The 20,889-nt window shown below is 33.7% G+C and overlaps 2 protein-coding genes across 2 annotated transcripts; one reads left to right on the top strand and one right to left on the bottom strand.

Annotated features, from left to right (window-relative positions):
* Window positions 1-63: 63 nt before the first annotated feature.
* On the bottom strand, window positions 64-11,292 carry LOC106053775 (WD repeat-containing protein 13-like). Its single transcript, XM_056021926.1, has 13 exons — window positions 11,084-11,292; window positions 8,964-9,019; window positions 8,526-8,614; window positions 8,341-8,392; window positions 7,153-7,313; window positions 6,920-7,002; window positions 5,743-5,883; window positions 5,208-5,374; window positions 4,265-4,324; window positions 3,457-3,599; window positions 3,172-3,291; window positions 2,646-2,764; window positions 64-2,081 (listed from the first exon to the last, which is right to left on the bottom strand). Exons 1-13 carry the CDS (start codon window positions 11,157-11,159, stop codon window positions 1,879-1,881), a joined length of 1,470 nt encoding a protein of 489 aa, XP_055877901.1. The 5' UTR covers window positions 11,160-11,292; the 3' UTR covers window positions 64-1,878.
* Window positions 11,293-11,524: 232 nt separating this feature from the next.
* Window positions 11,525-19,541, top strand: LOC106073682 (ras-related C3 botulinum toxin substrate 1). Its single transcript, NM_001311274.1, is given in 5 exon segments — window positions 11,525-11,614; window positions 14,668-14,739; window positions 16,074-16,191; window positions 17,743-17,805; window positions 19,193-19,541. Coding segments are annotated over 5 exon segments (579 nt in total). The 5' UTR covers window positions 11,525-11,579; the 3' UTR covers window positions 19,484-19,541.
* The last annotated feature ends 1,348 nt before the right edge of the window (window positions 19,542-20,889 follow it).

Below are 20,889 nucleotides of genomic sequence, written 5' to 3'. Positions count from 1 at the left end.
AACTAACTATTGTTTCAATAGAACAAAACTTTATCCATTGGTTGAGGAGAGTGATGTTTAGAAGAGAGCCTATGTAGTTCAATTTGATGAACATTTTGCGAACCTAATTCATTGACAGTATGATGACTATACTGACTTACATTATGCATTTGATAAATGTATGGATCTCAAGATAAAATAAGATCATTTTTATTGGTCCAATCAAATGGAAATTCATTTTGACTACAATTGACCACCTCAGCGTAACTACTGTACAATAACATTATAGATGCAAATACTAACAACATTCACACACCAAACACATACACACTCACAACCAGCGCTTAATGAATTAATGAATTAGACTTCTATGTAGTTCTCGATGACAACAGATGACCTTGTAACACTATTGGATAAAGGAGTTTTTAATCTTTCTGTTTTAGTCCTAATGGAAAGATGATTGTCTCTCAGGACATAAAATAACAGAACTGTAGGTCTGTTGTTACATGATGTTACTCAACAAACCAAGGTTGAGAAAGACAAAAATCAGAGATGTGTTTAGCTTTTGAGACCAGGACACAGGAATAGCTTTATACACTTCTGTCCATATTCTCTGTTCTGCAAGGACTATCAGTGATTCTGAAAGTTTTATTTACAATTAATGGCAGCCAACAACAGACCTACAGTTCTGTGGATATTTTACATGGAACTTCTCATATGACTCAAGAGGCTTACAATTAGCCTTTATAAACACATTAGACAGTGTTGAAAGAAGTACTTGTGACGTCCAGTGACATTAACTCTATGGCCTAACTGGTCTCCCCCAACAAATTCAAAACTAAACTGGTCTCCTCTAATGAATGTTTGTTTTTGTTTTGTTTCGGATGTTCCTTCAGAGTTGAAGATAATTTACTTTCTACCACAGGATGACTGGGGATGGGAGCAGGCAGGGTTGAACCCGAACGACAGACCAGCATGCAAACTGCATGACCAGGCAGCCAGATAAACTGGTCTTCTCTAACAAATTCAAAGCCTAACTGATCTTCCCCAACAAATTTAAAGCCTAACTGGCCCCAACAAAAGAGCCTGGACATTTTCTCACCCCCCAAGAATACAAGTCAACTTAATTCTCCGAGTTTTATTAGGAGATAAACAATTCATCAATGGTTAATGAAAGTGTCCTCTGACCTGCACAACTATTTCACCTTTTACTTCAGTTCCAAAAAGAACTTCTAAAGTGGACAAAGGAATATATAGAAAACCTTGACCTTCATCAGGTATCAATGGAAAGATACAGCTATTAAATAATGTATGAGACAGTGTGATCATGAAGATCAATATCTATATAAACATAAATGTCTTCACCACATTAAATTGTGTTTTTATTATGATGACATTCAATTAGTCCATTAGTCTAGTTAGTTCTATGACAGGTTACAGCTAGCTAGTTACATAAAACTGTGTGTACACAAAACAAAAGAGCTTGCACACATTAGTCACAGCCATTGAGTCACAAGTGACTGTTTAGTCTTCACAAAGCATTATTAAATATTGCACATTTTACATTAATTTGCATACGTAATTTTGAAAACACTGATTTCCAGCAAGTTATACTTGTAGTCATTAAAACTACAACAAATCCTTAAAAAAATTGCAGTTTGGCTTACAATGGCTTAGCTTTCCTGGAATAAATATTTATTTCAACACAACTTACTGCAAATAATATAGTCAGTATGCATATCACCTGCATATGTAGGTTATTTATCAGTCCAACATGTTCCAGGATTTGTATGTTCAGGCCCTGCAGCGCTTTGTTTATGAATTTTATAAAGTTGACCAGTCTATGAAACAGATGTAACATAGAAGCAGACGTGAGATGTAAAATTCATTTTGATTGGCTCATATAAATAGTGTTGCCTGTTTGCCTTCCCTCTTCCAAATAATCACCATGCCATTAGCATCACAAGATGCCAAGAGGCTCTCGTCACAGTTAAAGGCCACATCCATGACAGGGGCAGAGTGTCCCAGGAGTTTGTTCACGCAAGGCTTGTTTTCTTTTGTGACGTCAAAGAAATAGACACACATGTCTTCGCTCCCAGAGACTGAAACAAAAACGATTCATTGACAAATGAGTTAACATAGATTACAATAATTTATTCACAGTTTCTTTCTGACTGTTTGGTCAATGAAAAGACGTAACAGAAGGTATTTTACTCTCCTTTTGAGCTACTGTATCAGAAAATGTATCTATCCCAACAAGATCAACGTCTAATCTTTCGACTCAGGACCGGACACAACAGAATGCGACAACACATGTACCGGAAGCTCAAAATTGGAACCAGTGAAATCTGCCCATGTGGAGTATCACCAGAGATTGCTGACCACGTCCTCCAAAACTGCTCTCTTTACCAAGAGGCCCATATAGGACGCTGGCCCCAAAACACCCCAATAGAAAGAAAACTATATGGAGAGCTCCCTGATTTGGAAACCACTGCGCAGATCATCTCATGTATTGGTCTAGTCATCTGAACGCTCTAACATAACAATGAGAACGAAGAAAAAGAAGCTACTGTTATCAGAAAATGTATCTACTTGTAAAACTAATACTTTAATTGCTAAAGTGTAAAAAAAAACACTGATTGAAAGACTGACTCCTTTATACTTACTGACACAAGCTCCTTGTCTGAAGGACATTAGTGGACAAAATGTACTTTTGACACACAGTGACCTCTGCTTGATTGGAAAAGTTCTTTTTAACTGAAGAGCTCCATCTTCAGACACAATCCTGAAAAAAATGGACAAAAGAAAATATATGCACGCAGCATTGTTAAAATTGTATACAAAACCTATTCATCACCTTTTATTTAGTTTTTAAATTTAAAAAATAACCCTTTTTGTTGTCGTCACCTAAAAAATTAACTCAATTTTAATTCAATAATTAAACAAAATTTATAGACGATTGACATTGCTTTAAGAAAACAATTTATTTTACTGATCATTATTTCTTTTAGATTTTTCCCCCGAGTCCTGATCACAAAATGTTATGTGATTTGATTTTGGGCACATCGGCACAATTTAGGCCATGTCGTCAAAATGTTATGAGATCATTCCTTATCTACTTTACCAAATATATGAAGAGAAATGTAAACATAAGATGTTGTAAGTGCTATGAAACAGGTAAAATCTACACACCTAAACAAAAACAAAGCATTGACACAACAATTGACCAGTAAACATGGGTCTCTGGCTTCACGGCTGATCCAGGCTCTAGCAGATAAACTAGTCACTGGATGGCCCTCAGATACTGTCATCCTGTGGATACACCGGAACATGATATAAAATTAATTCAATAAGCTGAATGTGACAACCTGAACAGTAAAACTAGGAATACTAAAAAAAAAATATGAAAAAATTGAAGTGACTTATTCTCTTATTGATTTTAAAAAAAAAAAAAAAAAAAAAAAGAGACTTGTGTACCTTCGAGTTTTGGTTAGTTTTCCAGTGGCCACATCTACTGTAAAGGAATAAACAGAACCTCGTTCATCTCCTGCCCACAGGATATGGCCACTGCCATCAAATGTCAAGGCATTGACTCGACCCGTCACTTTGCTGCTACCTCCCTGTCATGGGTAAATGAAAATCATGTAAGCGATGTGACTAAACAACACCATGAAAATGACAAGCATAAACAGAGGCTTCAGTTAAATTGTTTGCACCCTGATTAAATTACTTAAAAGAGGACATGGTGCCTAAGCGGAAAAGCTTAAGAACCAAGAGATTGTGAATTCAAATCCTGATAAAGACTAGGAATTTGAATTTAGGGAGTTTTCAAGATGCCCTCAGTTGACCGAACTCAAATATATGTGTATCTCAAAGTAAAGGTGTTGAATAGCGCACTCATTAACTCTTAGTCATAAAAACAGGCAAGCTTTCCGTCATCTGCCCACACTGACCACAATTCCTGAATGGGGTAGCTTCACTTTTACTTTATTTTGAAAATTATAACGGTCAAACCAGAGTTTTCACTGTGTGGTCAATTAGGTAGCTATTTTTTTCCCAAGGAAATACATAAACTTTCAAATTTCTAGGAAAATAGTTACAGCTGTTTTCAAATTACCCATCCTCCATATAGGAGGAATTGAAAACATTTTTTTTTTTAAATTTCTTCCTATTTAAACAAGTAAACTAATTTTGTTCTTTCATGTTAAGCTGTCTTCTTTAATATCAGATGTCGCTGAGAATCTAGAATGTTGTTACATGTGTAAATGTAATTACTGAGACTCACTCGATATCCTTTACCCGTGGACATGTTCATAACTTGCACCTGACTTCGACTACTTCCTGTTTAGTAACAGTTAAGGAATATATTATAGCGAAACAATTTACATTCATATATAAGCATTAAGCATGTACGTATGAATTCCAAAACTTGAATTGATACAGCTTTAAACATTGAGAATTATTGTGACCTGCTACCTACAAAGCACATCTTATATCTGAATAAAAATTGTTGACCTATAAATGTTAACCATCATCTTCCCAGGTACAATGTGATATTGTACTACCATCATCTTCCCATGTACAATGTGACAATGTACTACCATCATCTTCACAGGTACAATGTACGACCGTCATCTTCCCAGGTACAATGTACCACCATCATCTTCCTAGGTACAATGTGACAATGTACTACCATCATCTTCACAGGTACAATGTACTACCATCATCTTCCCAGGTACAATGTACCACCATCATCTTCCCAGGTACAATGTGACTATGTACTACCATCATCTTCCCAGGTATATGTGACAATGTACTACCATCATCTTCACAGGTACAATGTACTATCGTCATCTTCCCAGGTACAATGTACCACCATCATCTTCCCAGGTACAATGTGACTATGTACTACCATCATCTTCCCAGGTACAATGTGACAATGTACTACCACCATCTTCCTAGGTACAATGTACAACCATCATTGTTCAAGGTACAATGTACCACCATCATCTTCCTAGGTACAATGTGACAAAGTACTACCACTTCAAGGTAAATCTCAAGAGCAATGCAATGCACAATTTGTTGTTGATGTTTTCAAATGAACATTTGCATAATTGCAGCAGGAAGAAATCTTCTGACTGTGATATTTCTAGATCACTGAGAAATGTGTTTTAAAATGCATTGATTATTATTTAGCGTAAAGTAAATGAAATGACGCCAAAGGATATGACAAACATGTTGTTATTTAAAGGCTGGAACACACAGCACAGCAGCTCAGAGCCCAGACTGTCTTCAATGACTCTCATGCAAGTGCCAGCTGCTACATCCCAGAGCCTGGCCGTGCCATCGAGTGAAACTGACAGTATGACATCGTTAGACAAGGACCACACAAAGTCTGCAATAAATGGCAGAGTACATCATCAATATAATCACTATTAATTCTACAAATATTTAAAAGAATGAAACCAAAAAAAAAAATGTGAGCCGGGGGAGGGGATATTTGAAATTTATTACTTAAAATTTATTTTTTTCATGTTTAGTGTTTTAACAATTTATTAGCTTAAGATCTAGTTGTCATAAATATCAAAATGCGTTGACTTTTATTAAGAAATGCATCCTCTTTTCATATGAAGCATAATTAAGCTATGTTATGCATTGAGCTAATTATTTATGCTAAAAAAAAAAAAGAAGTTTCCCACTTTCCCACTAGAATTCTTGTTGTCCAGTTTTAAATCTACTAATTAAAATTCACATTCATATTACCTGTGACCCCAGCGCTGTGACCTTTCAACATACAGATAACGGTGGCCGGTGGAGGAATCAGCTGACATATGGAAAGAGTGCCATCCAAGGATGAGCATGCCACTCTAGATCTGTCATCGTTAGCAAACTTGACACACGTCACTTATTATCCAACAAAATTAATAAAATCGTGACATTTTTATGACTCATAAATACCTGCACTTTTACCAAAACTATCAACAAAATATTACATAATTTACTTATACAGTCAAAGGAAAAAAACAACTCTTTACAATATTTAAGTGAAATAATCAAACAATACATTTTACCATGGTAATATCCCTTGGTCCTCAGGGCTTACTAAGGCCTTCCTTCAGGGAACAGTACCAGGGCAGAGATGAAGAGGAAGACAAAGAAAGTGATTGGAAGGCAACATTAAAGAATGGATCACCCAGACTTCGAAAGAGATTCAAGTTAAAGAAAAAGACAGGAATGGAAATAATAATTGAGAAAATTCATTATTTTGAATTTATTTTTGTATCAGACTTGTGTGTGAGCAGACATATGATGGTAAAGGGCATACAATCTAACTGTTACTTACAAAGAAAACAACCTGCTCCACTAAACACAAGTACAACATTTGCTTATCTAAACACATAAACACAACTTTTAGCACTGGTTTTCATACAATAATATGTCCAACTAAAGATACATTCACAACAATCTGCGTGTCAGAGGTTTACTCATCAAGGTTGCTTCGAGTTTTTAAACTTAAGTAATTCAAGGGGAGATAACTAAAATTTGCTTCAATTTCCACTACTGAAAGTTTCGGTTTGAAAGACTTATAAATAGATGAAACAAGTTTGAAGACTTAGGTCTACTTTTGTGAATCTATGATGGATTTTAAATACCTTTTCATGATTTCTACTTGAAGGAATAAATTACTTACTTTTTAAAGGGAAATTCTGTTATTTTCTCCCCCTAAGCAAGGATCTTCGACATACAATTAGGTACAATGATCACATTTAAGATCTGAAGAATTAAAAACATATTCACCACCAAACTGCAATGTAAAACTGTTATTGCTGAAAGCACACTTCTGAATACACAAGCACACATAGATTAACCCTAACAGATAAGTCAAAAAAATTACCCCAGACTGAAACACTAGAAAAAAAAAAAGAAATGTCACCCTAACCTGCGTTGGAATGTTGATCAAATATGTGGTGCATCCCCGTAAAGGCATAATTTTCCGAGAGACTCTTACCTCCTGCCATAGCTCTGTTGATAGATATTGATGTTATAACATAGCCTGAATCATAGCTTCAGGAATGTTTTTACAATAAATGTACCAGTAATAAGGATTAGATCTCTGCATAGAAAATATTGCCAGGTCAATTAAAGACTTGTCAGGTTAAACTACAAGCTTACTTGCTGGCTTCAGCCACACTAGTTGGTACCACTTCAATACTGTCATACACATGCTTCATTGGGCCCTCGTACAAATATTTCAGGGAACTAGTGCTCATGTGACGTCTGTGGTGAAAGAACTTCCTGTTGTCACCCCCTGCTGCTATCATGGACTCTAAACTCTGTGGAGCATGGAGAGTAAAAGTGAAAATGCTTCTATAACTCTATTTCTTATCGGTGGCTGAGTGGTAAAGGTCTGGGCTTTGGTGAAAAATGGGATTTTGAATATTAAGACCTTTAATAACATGTGATTTACAGAAAACATTTTAAAAAAACAACGTTAAAGATATGTTTCCTGCAGATTGATTGGTAAAGCACATGGCTGCGAACCAATGGATCTTGGGTCAGAATCTCTGTGAAGGCCGGGAATTTTGAATTTCAGGATTTTTATACGCCTCTTCTTCGTTCTCATTGTTATGTTGGAGTGTTCAGATGACAAGACCAATACATGAGATGAACTGCGCAGTGGTTTCCAAATCAGGAAGCTCTCCATATAGTTTTCTTTCTATTGGGGTATTTTGGGCCAGTGTCTTATTCAGGCCTCTTGGTAAAGAGAGCAGTTTTGGAGAACGTGGTCGGCATTCTCTGGTGATTCTCCACATGGGCAGATTTCACTGGTTCCAATTTTGAGCTTCCGGTACATGTGTTGTCGCATTCTGTTGTGTGCAGTCCTGAGTCGAAAGATTAGACAGTGGTCTTGTCGTGATAGCTTATAGTAAGCGTCATCTTTCTCGTGATTTGGATGAGAGCTCGTCCATTTCTCATTTATTATACGCCTCTGAGTTCATCCAGCTCTAATGGGTATCTGGCATTAGTTGGAGAAAAGTAATGGCGTTTGGTCATTGGGATGGCCATGTGGATCACAAGGTCTGAAAGGGGAACTAACTCTTTTTTTTTAAAGGCTTGGGCATAGTTCTGGATTTTGCCACAAGTACAAGAAGAATGAAGGACTTGTTTTTTAATGCATATGTAATCCCTATTAGTTTTGAACATTTTTTTTTAACAGTTAAGTAATGTCTGATTATCTAACGAGTTTTAATCATTTCAAAACTATATTGCAATGTAGAAGATGGATATAGAAACTTCTTCCGTAATAGTGTAAAGTATAAGTAAAAAGAAACAAAAGACTAAACAACAAGTCACACATACTTCTATGGTCCTGCCAATACTTCTCAGACTAAAGGATCTACTTTTGATGCTCCTGAAAAGAGAGAGGCTATGTATTAAATATATAAATTAAATATAAATATATAGGGAGAAAGAGAGAGTGGTTGGGGGGGGGGGGGGAGGAAGGGAGGCAAATTTAATTTAAAAAAATGACATGTTTTACTTGCCCTTGATCTGAAAAAGCTGGACTACCATAGCGAGAATTTAAAAGTTGGGCTCTCAGATGGAGATATTCTTTTCTAGTTGACCCATCTTTCTGTAATAAAGAGCAATAACAATATTATTAATAAAAAAAAATCTTTAGTACTATAGAAACAAAATATATGTTAAAAAAAAAAAAAAAAAGCAAAAGTAGGCAATACCGCAATAAACCCAACCTACCCATGCATTCAGTTTGGTAGGCTTTCAAAATGCAAATATAAGCCATGCATGCACATTTTTTTTTTTCTGTGCATTTGTAGACTAAATTAAAATATTTTAAGGAGCCAGAAAAGAAAGTTAGAAACACAGAATAGTACTTGTCTTGCTAAAAAAGATTAAATGTTAAGATTCACATCTAATTATCTATTTTCAAATACCTAGGTAATGACTATTTTCAGGCATACCTCATTTTTGGCATGTTCCCTTAACAATTGACTCCTTCTTCTGATGTATAATGTTCCTTTGGAGAACAAAAAAGACAATACATAAATATTTTTGTAAAATGTTTTTTTTTTACATGTTTCGGATGTTCCTTTGGAATTGAAGATATTCAAATAACCTACTTCCAAGGCCCAACCTCCTACAGGATGATGGGGATCGCAGAAAGCAGGGTATGAGCCAAGGACCATTAAGGCCCAGGACCAAACAACAGTCCAGCGCATATCGCAAGACCAGGCAGCCAACAACATAGTAAAAGTGCAACAAAAAGGTGAGAAAGATGAGAAAACTAAAATATAAAATTTACATAAATATCGCTCCACATGCTGTTATTACACATTTTTTTTTCTTTAATTTTTTATTGTGATGTTTTTGTTTAATTTCAAAGTATTTAGTTCATTTTTGAATTATAGACTTGTTTACTAATAAGCAGTGGCACAAGAAATATAAAAGTTTAGTTGGAAACTTAATCGGAGATAATCATTGAAGGATAGTGAGAAGTGTGTTGTAACAATGAAATAAAAATAAAATGTCTTAATAAAACTCATTAGCTCCTTCTGCAGTCGGAAACGCTCTCTCGTTTTAGTCCTAAACCTTAATAGGATGTTTCTAAAATCCCCTATTCAATATACTTGCTTTAAACTTTTTAAATAGAAGATTTCTTCTAGTCTTGTTGCAAATGTGATTACAAATCAGTGTGGAGATTACTGATTCTATTTTTAGTAAAATCAGGAAGATTTTTACAGCTGAAATAATTTTTCAAATGAACAGGCCCATAGCTCCAGTCTATAAGCCCCCACGTGGGAAAATTAGTATTTTTAAAGCTTTTTTTTTTATATCCTAAAGGTATTTAAAGAATATAGTTCTTTAAACTAGACATATCATTTTATTTTTTAAAGTTTTTTATTTATTAATTAGTCAGGGGCGTAGCTAGAAATTTTCCATCGCTTGGGGGCCCAGGGGGCTTGACATCTTTGGGGGCCCTGCATTTTGCGTAATATTTAATTTTTACTGTAAAAAACACTCATTTGGGGCCCTTCTCAAGTGGGGGCGTGGTGGTGGGGATTTTCCCATTCTCCCCCCCCCCAGCTAAACTACTGTTATTAGTATTAGATCTTAAATTTCATTATTTTTTCAAATCAAAATAGTTATTTTTTAGGATTTTTTAAATTCTAGGTTATCCCTCTTGGCTTAGGGCCTGTATGTTTTTTTCCTAACCGGAAACAGAGCTATTGAGTTAATGTAGACATTAAAACTCTGGTGGAAAACAAAGTAGCAACAATAAGAAACGAATTTTAACAAATGGATATAATTATAATCCTAAAGTCTGTTTTTTAACCCTGTTCAAAACTAACAACATGAGTCAAGATACTATATACTGGAGGTGATAAGTTTTGACTAGGAGTTTTTTTTTACTAAGTTTTCAAAGTTAACATAATAAGAGTGACTTTTGGCCTATTTAGCAACTATATTATCCATGTAGGTAATTAAATGTGCATAATTATAATATTTTATTTCATATGAACAACTTTTTAATTGAGAGCCTTGAATTACATCAAAACTAGTTCCTTATACACAAAGTAGTGTAAATCATATTATAAAAATAGATCTAGCTTAGATTCTAGACAATTTATATAATATAGTAATATTATTCTATATAGTTAGTCTAGATTTCTAGATCTTTAACTTTAAATTTAATAATAATAAAAATAAAGACTCTATTAATATTAACAGTATTATTAACTCTATAATTGTCTAATTAATTATAACACAAGTGACAATTGTCTGGTGTAATATTTAGATTATCTATATTAGTATATAAAATGATTTAGATCTAGATGATTATCATGATAAATTTAAAAAATTAAAAGTTTGTCTTTTACTTTACTTTATCATGAAAATAGGCTTCAATATTACAATGAATAGGAAATAATATTTTATAATAATGGTAGGAATTTAATTTTAGATTATAATTATATGATCATATATATGTAATTATAATCTATGTGTAAATGGTGATTTCCTAATGCCTTTATGAGAAACAAAGCCTAAGACTAGGTAAGCTGCAAAAAACCAGAAGACATACTGAATTGCGGATTGTTAGGAGATCGATATGCATTGAATTTAGCATCCAGTGCCAGAACCTGTTGCCAAACAGCCATGACTGGATTTACACAGTTTTATAAAAAGTAAGAGTCGCTGTTTTCACAACAAAACCTTCTTGAAGGCCAAAATAAAATAATTTGAATGAGATAGAATTTAGAAACAAAAGCGCTTGACTCTATAAAAATTATGAGGCTTAGAGATTTAATAAATACTACGTAGATTCTAGACGAAATCTAGATATCTAAATCTAGTCTAGATTTATTTTTATAAATTAATTAAACAATAAATAGCGTAGCCAATATATAGAATCTAGATAGTGAATATTATTAAAAGATATTTTTAATTTTCTAAATATAGATCGCCACGGCCTATATAAAACTAAACTACTGACCGGGGCCATATTTGTTGGGTTAGGTTATAACTTTAGGCAACATCATCAAACATTTTATTTTTTGATAGATTGGCTACCCTTAACAATGCAAGCTATCAAATGTGTGGTTGTTGGTGACGGGTAATTAATAATACTATTTTTTAAATGTTATTTAAAGAAATAAAGTTAATAAGTAAAGGTGTTCCACGTATTTTAAATATCAATCGTTACACTCAGACGGGCAGATAAGACTTCCTCAATTTGTTATCGTAAATAAGTTATGTTTGTTACGCCTAATGAAAAATAAGATTATTTTGAATTACATTTCTACATCTAGCTCTATTAATTGGCATATTTGCATACTGATATTGTTGAGTATTTCACCAGATCTATCTAGATTAAATCAAAAGCCCTACTAGATTTTTAATACTACTAAATACTAGATCTAGAATCTAGTTTTAAGTTTACTTTAACTTTATATTAACTAGTCTAGATTCTAGTTATGTTATAAATACTAAATAATTATAATTTATCCTAATCATAGTTTAGAATAGTTTAGATTTTAGATCTATGTCTATATTATTCTATAATCTATATCTATTCAATATAGAGGAGATCTATACTATATTATTATACTTATATTACGGTATGCACCGGTATGGCACCTATTTCAATGTGGGGAAAATATAACTTTTCTTGTATTTTAATGTTTATTATTAATTTATTAGTAGTTTAAAGTTAGGCGATCCATCACTGAGTCGTCTGAGTACTGGCACACTGATTATTATTATTATTAATTTGTATAATTCAATAATTATATAATTGTCATATACTGAGATGATATTCTTTTTATTAGATTCTTATCAAGCTAGATCTAATACTGTAATACTAATACTATACAAAAAAGTATACACATTGATCAAGAACATATTTATTGCCTGGCCGTGCGGTTTGCGCGCTGGACTGTTGTTCGGATTTATCGACGGTCGAGGGTTCAAACCCTGCCCTCTCCCATCCCCCGTCGTCCTGCGGGAGGTTTGGACTAGGAAGTAAACTATCTTCAACTCTGAAGGAACATCCGAAACATGTAAAACATTTTACAACAAACATCATTTAAGAATAACACCCAAAATGTCATTCAGTGAACTATGCAGTCAATGAGCTCTAGAATGTCTACATAGTTCTCAATCTAGCTATAGTCAGCTATAGCTGTAGAATCTGAGATCATAGATAGTAATAGATAGACATATAAACTAGATCTACTAGAATACTAGATTCTAGATCTATGAATACTGTGATAATCTATGTATATAGATCTAGATTAAAAGTTTAATTATTCAGAGGGCTTTTAGATCTAGTTACTTAGTACTTAACTCAAAACACTGTCAGTATGTGACGATGTCAGCTAGGAAGTCTACAGCCTACTCTTAACACCTTACTCTACTGCTAACTAATGAGGCTTGAGTATCTACTACTAATGAGTCTGTAGATACTAGATAGCAAGATCTACATTAAGTTACTACAATTAAGACACCCATTCCATCATACTACACACTAGCAGTTTTAAATTGTTACTCATCTCATCTTTGCCTTGACTTTCATTTATACAAGGGTGCTGTGACAGTTCACATTTAGAATTAGCAGATGATTGCATAATATATATAGAAAAATAACATAATATACAGAAATTTTACAAAGAGAATTAGATGAATTACAGAAATAGGAATCACATTGGAGCATGTCTTTCCACCCAGAAAAATGTCAGCAATTAAGAGTAACAAAAAAACTAAAACAAATAAATTCCACTTATCTTATTCATGGAAAACCAGTAACAGGCTAAAAACACAAAATACTGTCATGGAATCCCCATATCGACGGAACTATTAAAAATTCAAACAAAGCGTTAGGGTTTATTAAAAGAAATTTCTATAAATCAAATAAGAACATAAAACTAAAATGTTATTTAACCTTGGTTAGGCCAATAATAGAATATTATGCGTCCTCTTTTTGGGACCCCTCTACTCAAGAAAACATTATGAAACTGGAACAGTCACAAAATAGAACAGTGAGATTCATAACAAACAAATATTCACATTTGATTAGAGTAACACCTTTAGTAAAATCGCTAAATTTAGAAAGCCTTAAGATAGAAGACTTAAAAGTAAAGTAGCAATTATACATAAAACACTGAACCATAATCTTCAAATACAAACAAAAACCTAATAAAATATTCAGAAAGACACAAAGATAAAGGCACATTGCTTGATCCATATGCTAGGACAAATTCTTCCCTAGTGCTATTAGAGCATGGAATGGGTTGCCTGAGCCATAATTTAAGTCATTGGTTAACATGCATGACTAGATTGACCTAGGAACATGCGTAAGAGGTAATCAGCTTCTTTTTTGAAGTAACATCTGTATTTGATAAGATAGGAACCAAATCCCTCCAATCTTTCCCATCAGCAGTTGTTTTTAGGAAAAATATCTCTAGAGATGCTGGTCCATTCTTTCATGTTCTCCAGCTAGCTTGTCTTTGGATGACCTTTTCTTTGTGCTCCCTCCAGTGCATCCACTGTATGATTTTTTAGAGTGAGTTGTGTCTTAGAAGATAACCAACCCAGCTCAACTTGTGTCTCTTCACAGTATTGAGGAGTTCCTCCATTTTTTGTCAGCCAGAGTGTTGACTGGTAAAAGTACACATTCATTTGTCACAAGATCTATTGAATATACCCAAACTACAGTATGGTAATCTTTAATCTATAGGAACTGTCTTTGACCTCTTCTAATCAGACAGTTTTAGACCTTACGTTGAATCTATACCATCAACATGCTTAACAAACTAGTGTAGAAATTGTAGCTCACCTCCTTCCCTTTTCATACTCAAACTAATTTATTTCAAAGCTCTTCATTTGATCGAGTTTGTACAAGTATTTCTTTCACATTTTTTAGCTGTCTAAGACTGATATAGTTATCAGTATTTTCTTGGTCCTGGCTAAAGATTTTATTTGGCAGTAGAACTTGGCTCCATCTGAATCCAACTTTTATCAGAACAACACCACAGACGTAGTAGACCTACCTTTAAAAACCTGTTACTTAAAAGTTCCTTCTGTGTTTGTTAGTATTGTTCTATAAGTTTCAGGCGTTCCTTGAGAAATGAAACTGTTTCGTATAATTATTATTATTTTTGTCTCCAGTGCTGTAGGTAAAACCTGCTTGCTCATCAGTTACACAACAAATGCATTTCCCGGAGAATATATCCCCACAGTGTGAGTATATTTTAAAGGTTACTTGTGTTCACTATATATATATTATAGGTATTGGTTTGTTTGTGAAAAAGTTTAATTTTATAACAAGTAAGCCTAGTATCATAGATGTATTAGAAATCTAACTTATTGTCTATTATTTATCTAATAAGCAATATAGGTCCCATCTTAGGTTCCAATTTTCATGCTTAAAATTTACATTAAAAACTATGATGGGGAGAGGGGAGGTGTTTTTTTTTTTTTTTTTGTTATCCACAAACTGAGGCTTGTGATTGACAACATTATTGGGATTAAGGTAAACTCTACCCATGACCTAAATATGATAATAGACTAGACCTACACACACTTGACATTTTTTGTTATCATAATTAATAATTAGATGAATTTAAAAAAAAAATGGCTCCTCTGTAGTCATACATATATTTTTTTTCTCATTTTATTATTTATTATTATTATTATTATTTATGTCAATATATTGAATATGTTTTGATGTATATGTGCATTCATCTGAAACGAAATAAGTAGGCAGTACTGCAATAGACCCAACCTACCCACTCATATGGTTTGAAAGGCTTTTCAAAGTGAAAATTAGAATTCAAGCCATGTCATGGAATGTTTTCTACTTTAATTGGGCTTTTTTGGTTGACTGAAAAAAACAACCCATTATTGCTTCATGTTAATGCTTGTCTAGTCACATCATATAAGGCAATGAGCACAGAATACGATTTAATCAACTGCCTTTTTATTTCTTCTTTTTTTAATTACAATGTTTTGTGTTGTTGTTTTTTTTACAAATGGAAATAATTTTAGTCCATTTCTTAAGGATGGTTCTTTTGTTTCATTTTTTAATCATGACTCAATATGATCATCATATTAATAATGGTTCCAAAGGGGTAAAAAAAAACATTTAGATTTATGTAGAATATATATAATTGTGTTCTGGTTAGGTAATAGCTTCAAGTGTCTAGGTAAAAAAAATAAATTCAGTTTGATCCAATTATTTTTTTTTTTGCCTTGTTGTTTGTTTTTATAATATGATTAACACTACTTTGTGTATAAGGAACTAGTTTTGATGTAATTCAAGTCTCTCAATTAAAATGTTGTTCATATGAAATAGCATAAAGTATTATGTACATTTAATTACCTACATGGATAATATAGTTGCTAAATAGGGCCAAAAGTCACTCTTATTATGTTAACTTTGAAAGCTTAATTAAAAAAAAACCTCCTAGTCAAAACTTACACCTCCAGTATATAGTATCTTGACTCATGTTGTTAGTTTTGATTTTTTAAATGAGTTCACTTGTGTATGTCCTAAAATCAATTTTACTTTGCAGGTTTGACAATTACTCAGCAAATGTAATGGTAGATGGAAAACCAATTAATTTAGGATTGTGGGATACTGCTGGTCAAGAAGATTATGACAGACTGCGTCCACTTTCCTATCCTCAAACTGTAAGGAAACAAGATCTTTGTCTTTCATTATGATGCTACTGAATGATCTGTGAACACTCCCCCCATCATTGTCTTTCATTATGATGCTACGTGTCACTATCTTTTATGTGCTAGATGTCACGTTGAAGATTATCTTGATCTAAACAGCACAATCAATGATCATGGTTGCCGAGGATCTAGAAATCGTCAGTTGATAAGATGATCATTTAGAAGTTGCTAGTTGATAAGATAATCATCTAGACGTTGCCAGTTGATAAGAGGATCATCTAGAAGTTGCTAGTCGATAAGACAATCTAAGTATATTATTATAATCAATGAAGAAACTTCTCTTCGACAAATACAAATACTTTAATTCAAAACTTGGAAACGCTATTCACAATAGTTACAATGATATACTGTGATTGAATAAAACATAAAATATATTTCTACTAGTTTAAATGATCTACACAATAATATAATCATGTCATCTTCCTTTGAGTTCCAACACAAGACTTTAGTACATCTTATCTCTAACATGTTCCGCTCGATACTGGTGGTAATATCTCCAAGCTTTCAGATCATTGGGCGTTACCACGTGACTAATATCTCTTTGTCGCCTGGTTAATCAATTGACCAATAAAATACAACTTAACATACAATAATTAACATTTCTAACCAATCACATATATTCTAATAAAAGGTTTCTGTAGACTTGTATTTTCCAGAGCTAGCTGAAATCTTGCCGACAAGCCTTGAGCTAAATATAGACAAAGCGTACGTGACACTACTGAATGATCTGTGAACACTCCCCCCATCATTGTCTTTCGTTATGATGCTACTTCTTCATTTTCTTCTTCTTCTTCTTCATTCTCAATGATGCTTTTAAATGATGATCTTTGAACACCCTAGATCGTTGTGTTTCATTATTATGCTACTTAAGGATCTGTGAACACTCTAGGTCTAAATATACTATTGATATTTTAAAATGCAATGCCACGTATATATTTACAAGATCAATAGTGGTAATAGTGTCCCTGACAAAAATAAACTGTAAAAGGACATTTTTGTACAGCTTACTGTGAATTTAATTTATATTTCTGATATTACAATGTATTCGTTTTTGAGATTTTTTTTTTTGAGTTAAACCAAAATTGTAACAAATATGAAAACTCGTCGTAAAGATACTCAAAAATAATTTGGTTATATCAGATACTTTTGTCATTTGTTATCCAAACATGAAGAATTCATTTAGTAGGGTTGTTATTTATTTAAACTGTTATACTTAATGTGTTTGCCGTCGGGGAAAATGGTTTGTTTTTCTTTATTATCTGCACAACTAGTGTAGAGAGTGTGTTTACAAAACTAGAGTGCACTGCTACTTAGGTCAAAAGGTATAGACAGAAAAAAAAAAGATTTTTGTCTAATTATATCACTACAAATCTATTAAGAATTTAGCATATTTTATTCCACTTTGCCTAATTCTTGACAAATTATTCAGCTATTTCATTAAGCCTAAAAAAGTTATTTTCTTTAATTGAACTATACAAGTTTTAATTAATGTTTATTTCCCAGGATGTGTTTCTTATATGCTTCTCTCTGATCAGCCCAACCAGTTTTGAAAATGTTAGAGCCAAGGTAAAAATGCTTTCTATAAATATAATAATAATACAAATAATAATCTTTATTTTTCTTGAGGACATTTGTCGTACAATTTTGCATTGAAAATATAAAAAAGATAGCAAACAAATTATAATTTTTGTGAGCAGTGTCTGGTATCTTCTCTGTGATGGCCCAATGCTAGAAACTTGCTACATTGTAACTGTTCTTCCTTTATCTTGGTGTGTCATGTATTTTTGTACAACAGCATTGTACATTACACAATATAAAGGCCCAAAAGTTATAGCAGTATATTTGCTTGACTGAATCTTTTTGACTCCCAGTGGAGCATAGGGACACAGAGATTTTGTTTGGCCATCTATTTGACACCAAACAGCAGGGTTTCTGTTCAGGGCTTTTGCAAGTTTTATGATGATGATTTGACACCAATGATGAGATACAACTTTTGTAGGTGAATACTAAGAGTTGAACTTCACCAAGAAGCAAACAGCGGGAAGCCTTCTGCCAGTCCCAATCCAATAGAAACCATCATGGCCCAAATATAAAAATAGTTTTCTAGAATACACAAAGCCAAAATAGTTAAAGCAGCGTTACACAATATTGTGGCTCAATAGTTAAAGAAAACACAACATAAAGGACTAATAGTTTAATCGGTATATAAGTGCCCAATATATATAGTTAGTATTCATACATTGCACACAAAAAAGTTAGACTGTAATATAAAAAAAAAAGTTAAGTACCCCTTCAGATCATTTGTTTCCATGGCCGACAGTTAACCATGGTGTCATGTGGCCAGCACAACAACCAACCACCTTTGCTTTCCCCAACTGTTGGGTGAACTCAAGAGCATTCTAAAAAAAAAAAATCTTAAATTTCAAAATCTCAGTCTTCAATTAGATTTGAACCCGAGAATCCAAGCACTTTACCACACAGCCACCATGCCCCTCAGACTAGAAAAAATAAAGTTGCTAGAATATTCATCATCTCATCTCTGCCTGTGGTCCCTTCTGGGGCATAGGCCACCAACCAGCTTCTTCCAGGCATCTGTTGATTTGCTGTTTGGTGTTTCTGTAGCTAGTGGTATTTTTACAGGGCAGGGTAGCTAGCCTTACGCCCAACCCTCCTCCTTTCTCAGCCAGGCTTGGGACCGTCACATGGCGGAGTTTACTAGAATATTACAACAGACACAATAAAGTTAACTAGACTATTACAATGCACAAAATAAAGTTAGACTGTACACAAAATACAAGACACTGGCATATTGCAATTTACTTTATAAAGGATAAAGTTAAACTTGTCAGTCTATTTCCCAATGACATTTCATTCTTAAACTGATATTTATCTTCTAAATGAACTTTATAACATCCATTTCATTGCTCATGTTGTTTTCTCTTTCTCTTCCTAGTGGTTCCCAGAAGTAAGCCACCATTGTCCAAACACTCCCATAATTCTTGTTGGCACCAAGCTGGATCTTCGGGAAGATAAGGAAACCATTGAAAAATTGCGCGAGAAAAAGTTGTCTCCCATCACATACCCTCAAGGGTTGGCCATGGCCAAAGAGATCGGGGCAGTCAAGTACCAGGAGTGCTCTGCCCTGACGCAGAAAGGGCTGAAGAATGTCTTTGATGAGGCCATCCGAGCTGTGCTGTGCCCCAAGCCCAAACCCAAGAAGAAGAAGGGTTGTAGAATTTTGTGAGCACCTCGCAGACCCCCAATGTCCTTTCTACTTCAGCAACAACTACTATTTTGTAAAGAGTGGAGTGCCACTTGTCAATGACATCTTCTAGTTTCAAGTAGTGTTTTTTTTTTTTTTTTTGTTTTTGACATTTTTTAATCTAAAGCTTCTCTTGTAATGTAACCACCACAATACGTTGGCTCACTTTTTGGTTTGAATGGAACAATGTTTGAATCAATGATATGGAACAATGAAGCACTTGTCTTGACAGAACGGCTCTCAGAAATTTCCTTGTGTCATCTTTTGTTAAAGTTCATGTCATTTTTTTCTGTCGGCAAAGAGCCGATCATGTTAAATGTTATTGTAAAATTTAATTGCCTATATGTTTTGTTTTTTAACAAACATATTGGTTAAATTTTTTTTCCCTTTATGTTAAGACTTCTTGTTCCAAGTTGTACATTTGAAAAAATTGCCCCAAATGATTTCTTTCTGTCATTATGATTGCGATGATTATTTTAGTTGTGTTAAGAGAATTCTTGTGATAGCTTCTACTGTATCCTGAAAGAAAATGTTTGGTGAAGGTGATGATGTTCTACACAAGAAATGTAAGGGCTGTGACTTTGTTGTCAGAACTATTGGACTAAATCAATCACTTGGTTAGGTGTTTATTCTTTAATCAATCTCAGTGCTTTTTTTTTGTTTTTAAATAATATTCTCAAAATTTAATTTTTAACCAAGTCGCTGGTTTTGTCTGACACTGTCATTAGACCAAATAGGAATGAAATACATGTTTTTGCATCGCTCATGATTGCATGATCAGAAGTTTGAATGTTTTATTTCAAAGTAGTTCATGATAAAGAACAAACAGATAACAGAAAATTATTTATGTTCGGATCATTGAGTTTTGTTTGATTCTTGTAGACATTTATTTATTACATCAAATTTCTTTTGAGGTACACCTGGTCCTGCCTACAATCTTGGACTGGGGGGTACATTATGATCAAAGTGTTTTTGGAAGTTTGATGTAATAATGGTTGAGTGTAGAGACTTTCCCTTAGAAATGTTGGCTCAAACATTTGATGTTGTACATTTTAGAAAAAATAAATGAAACTTTTTGTTAGGCCATCAGTATTTGAATGAGTGTTGGGCTGGCTGCATCAGCATTATTTCATGTATGTCATGGCTTGTTAGGTTATCTCCTCTTGATTTATTCAACAAAAAACATTGTTCCAGCGTCACAAGCTCAACAGGTGAGGGGGTGTATTGGGTACACCATTCAGTTGTACAGATTGTTGGAAAGGATTAGTACACAACTCACTTTTGACCACTGAGCTCTTTATGTCTTATAAATGTGTACAGTGATTGTTCCTTATGAACTCTTTATGTCAGTGTTTCCAGTCACTGTTCTGTACATGCAATGTCTTATG

The sequence above is a fragment of the Biomphalaria glabrata genome, chromosome 2 (assembly GCF_947242115.1).
Source record: "Biomphalaria glabrata chromosome 2, xgBioGlab47.1, whole genome shotgun sequence".
Classification (NCBI taxonomy): Eukaryota; Metazoa; Mollusca; class Gastropoda; family Planorbidae; genus Biomphalaria; species Biomphalaria glabrata.
The sequence above is the reverse complement of the archived record's forward strand: the minus strand, read 5'-3'. Positions and strand labels throughout refer to the sequence as shown.

What these genes read in the sequence shown, in the direction of transcription:
- LOC106053775 (XM_056021926.1), bottom strand. Translation starts at nt 11,159, where the DNA reads ATGGCTGTTTGGCAACAGGTTCTGGCACTGGATGCTAAATTCAATGCA. An exon ending in TGATCAACATTCCAACGCAG is followed by an intron (nt 5,884 to 6,919) that starts GTTAGGGTGACA and finishes TTGGATAATAAG; the next exon opens with TGACGTGTGTCAAGTTTGCT. An exon ending in AATGCTTTGTTTTTGTTTAG is followed by an intron (nt 2,765 to 3,171) that starts GTGTGTAGATTT and finishes CATTTTTTTCAG; the next exon opens with GATTGTGTCTGAAGATGGAG.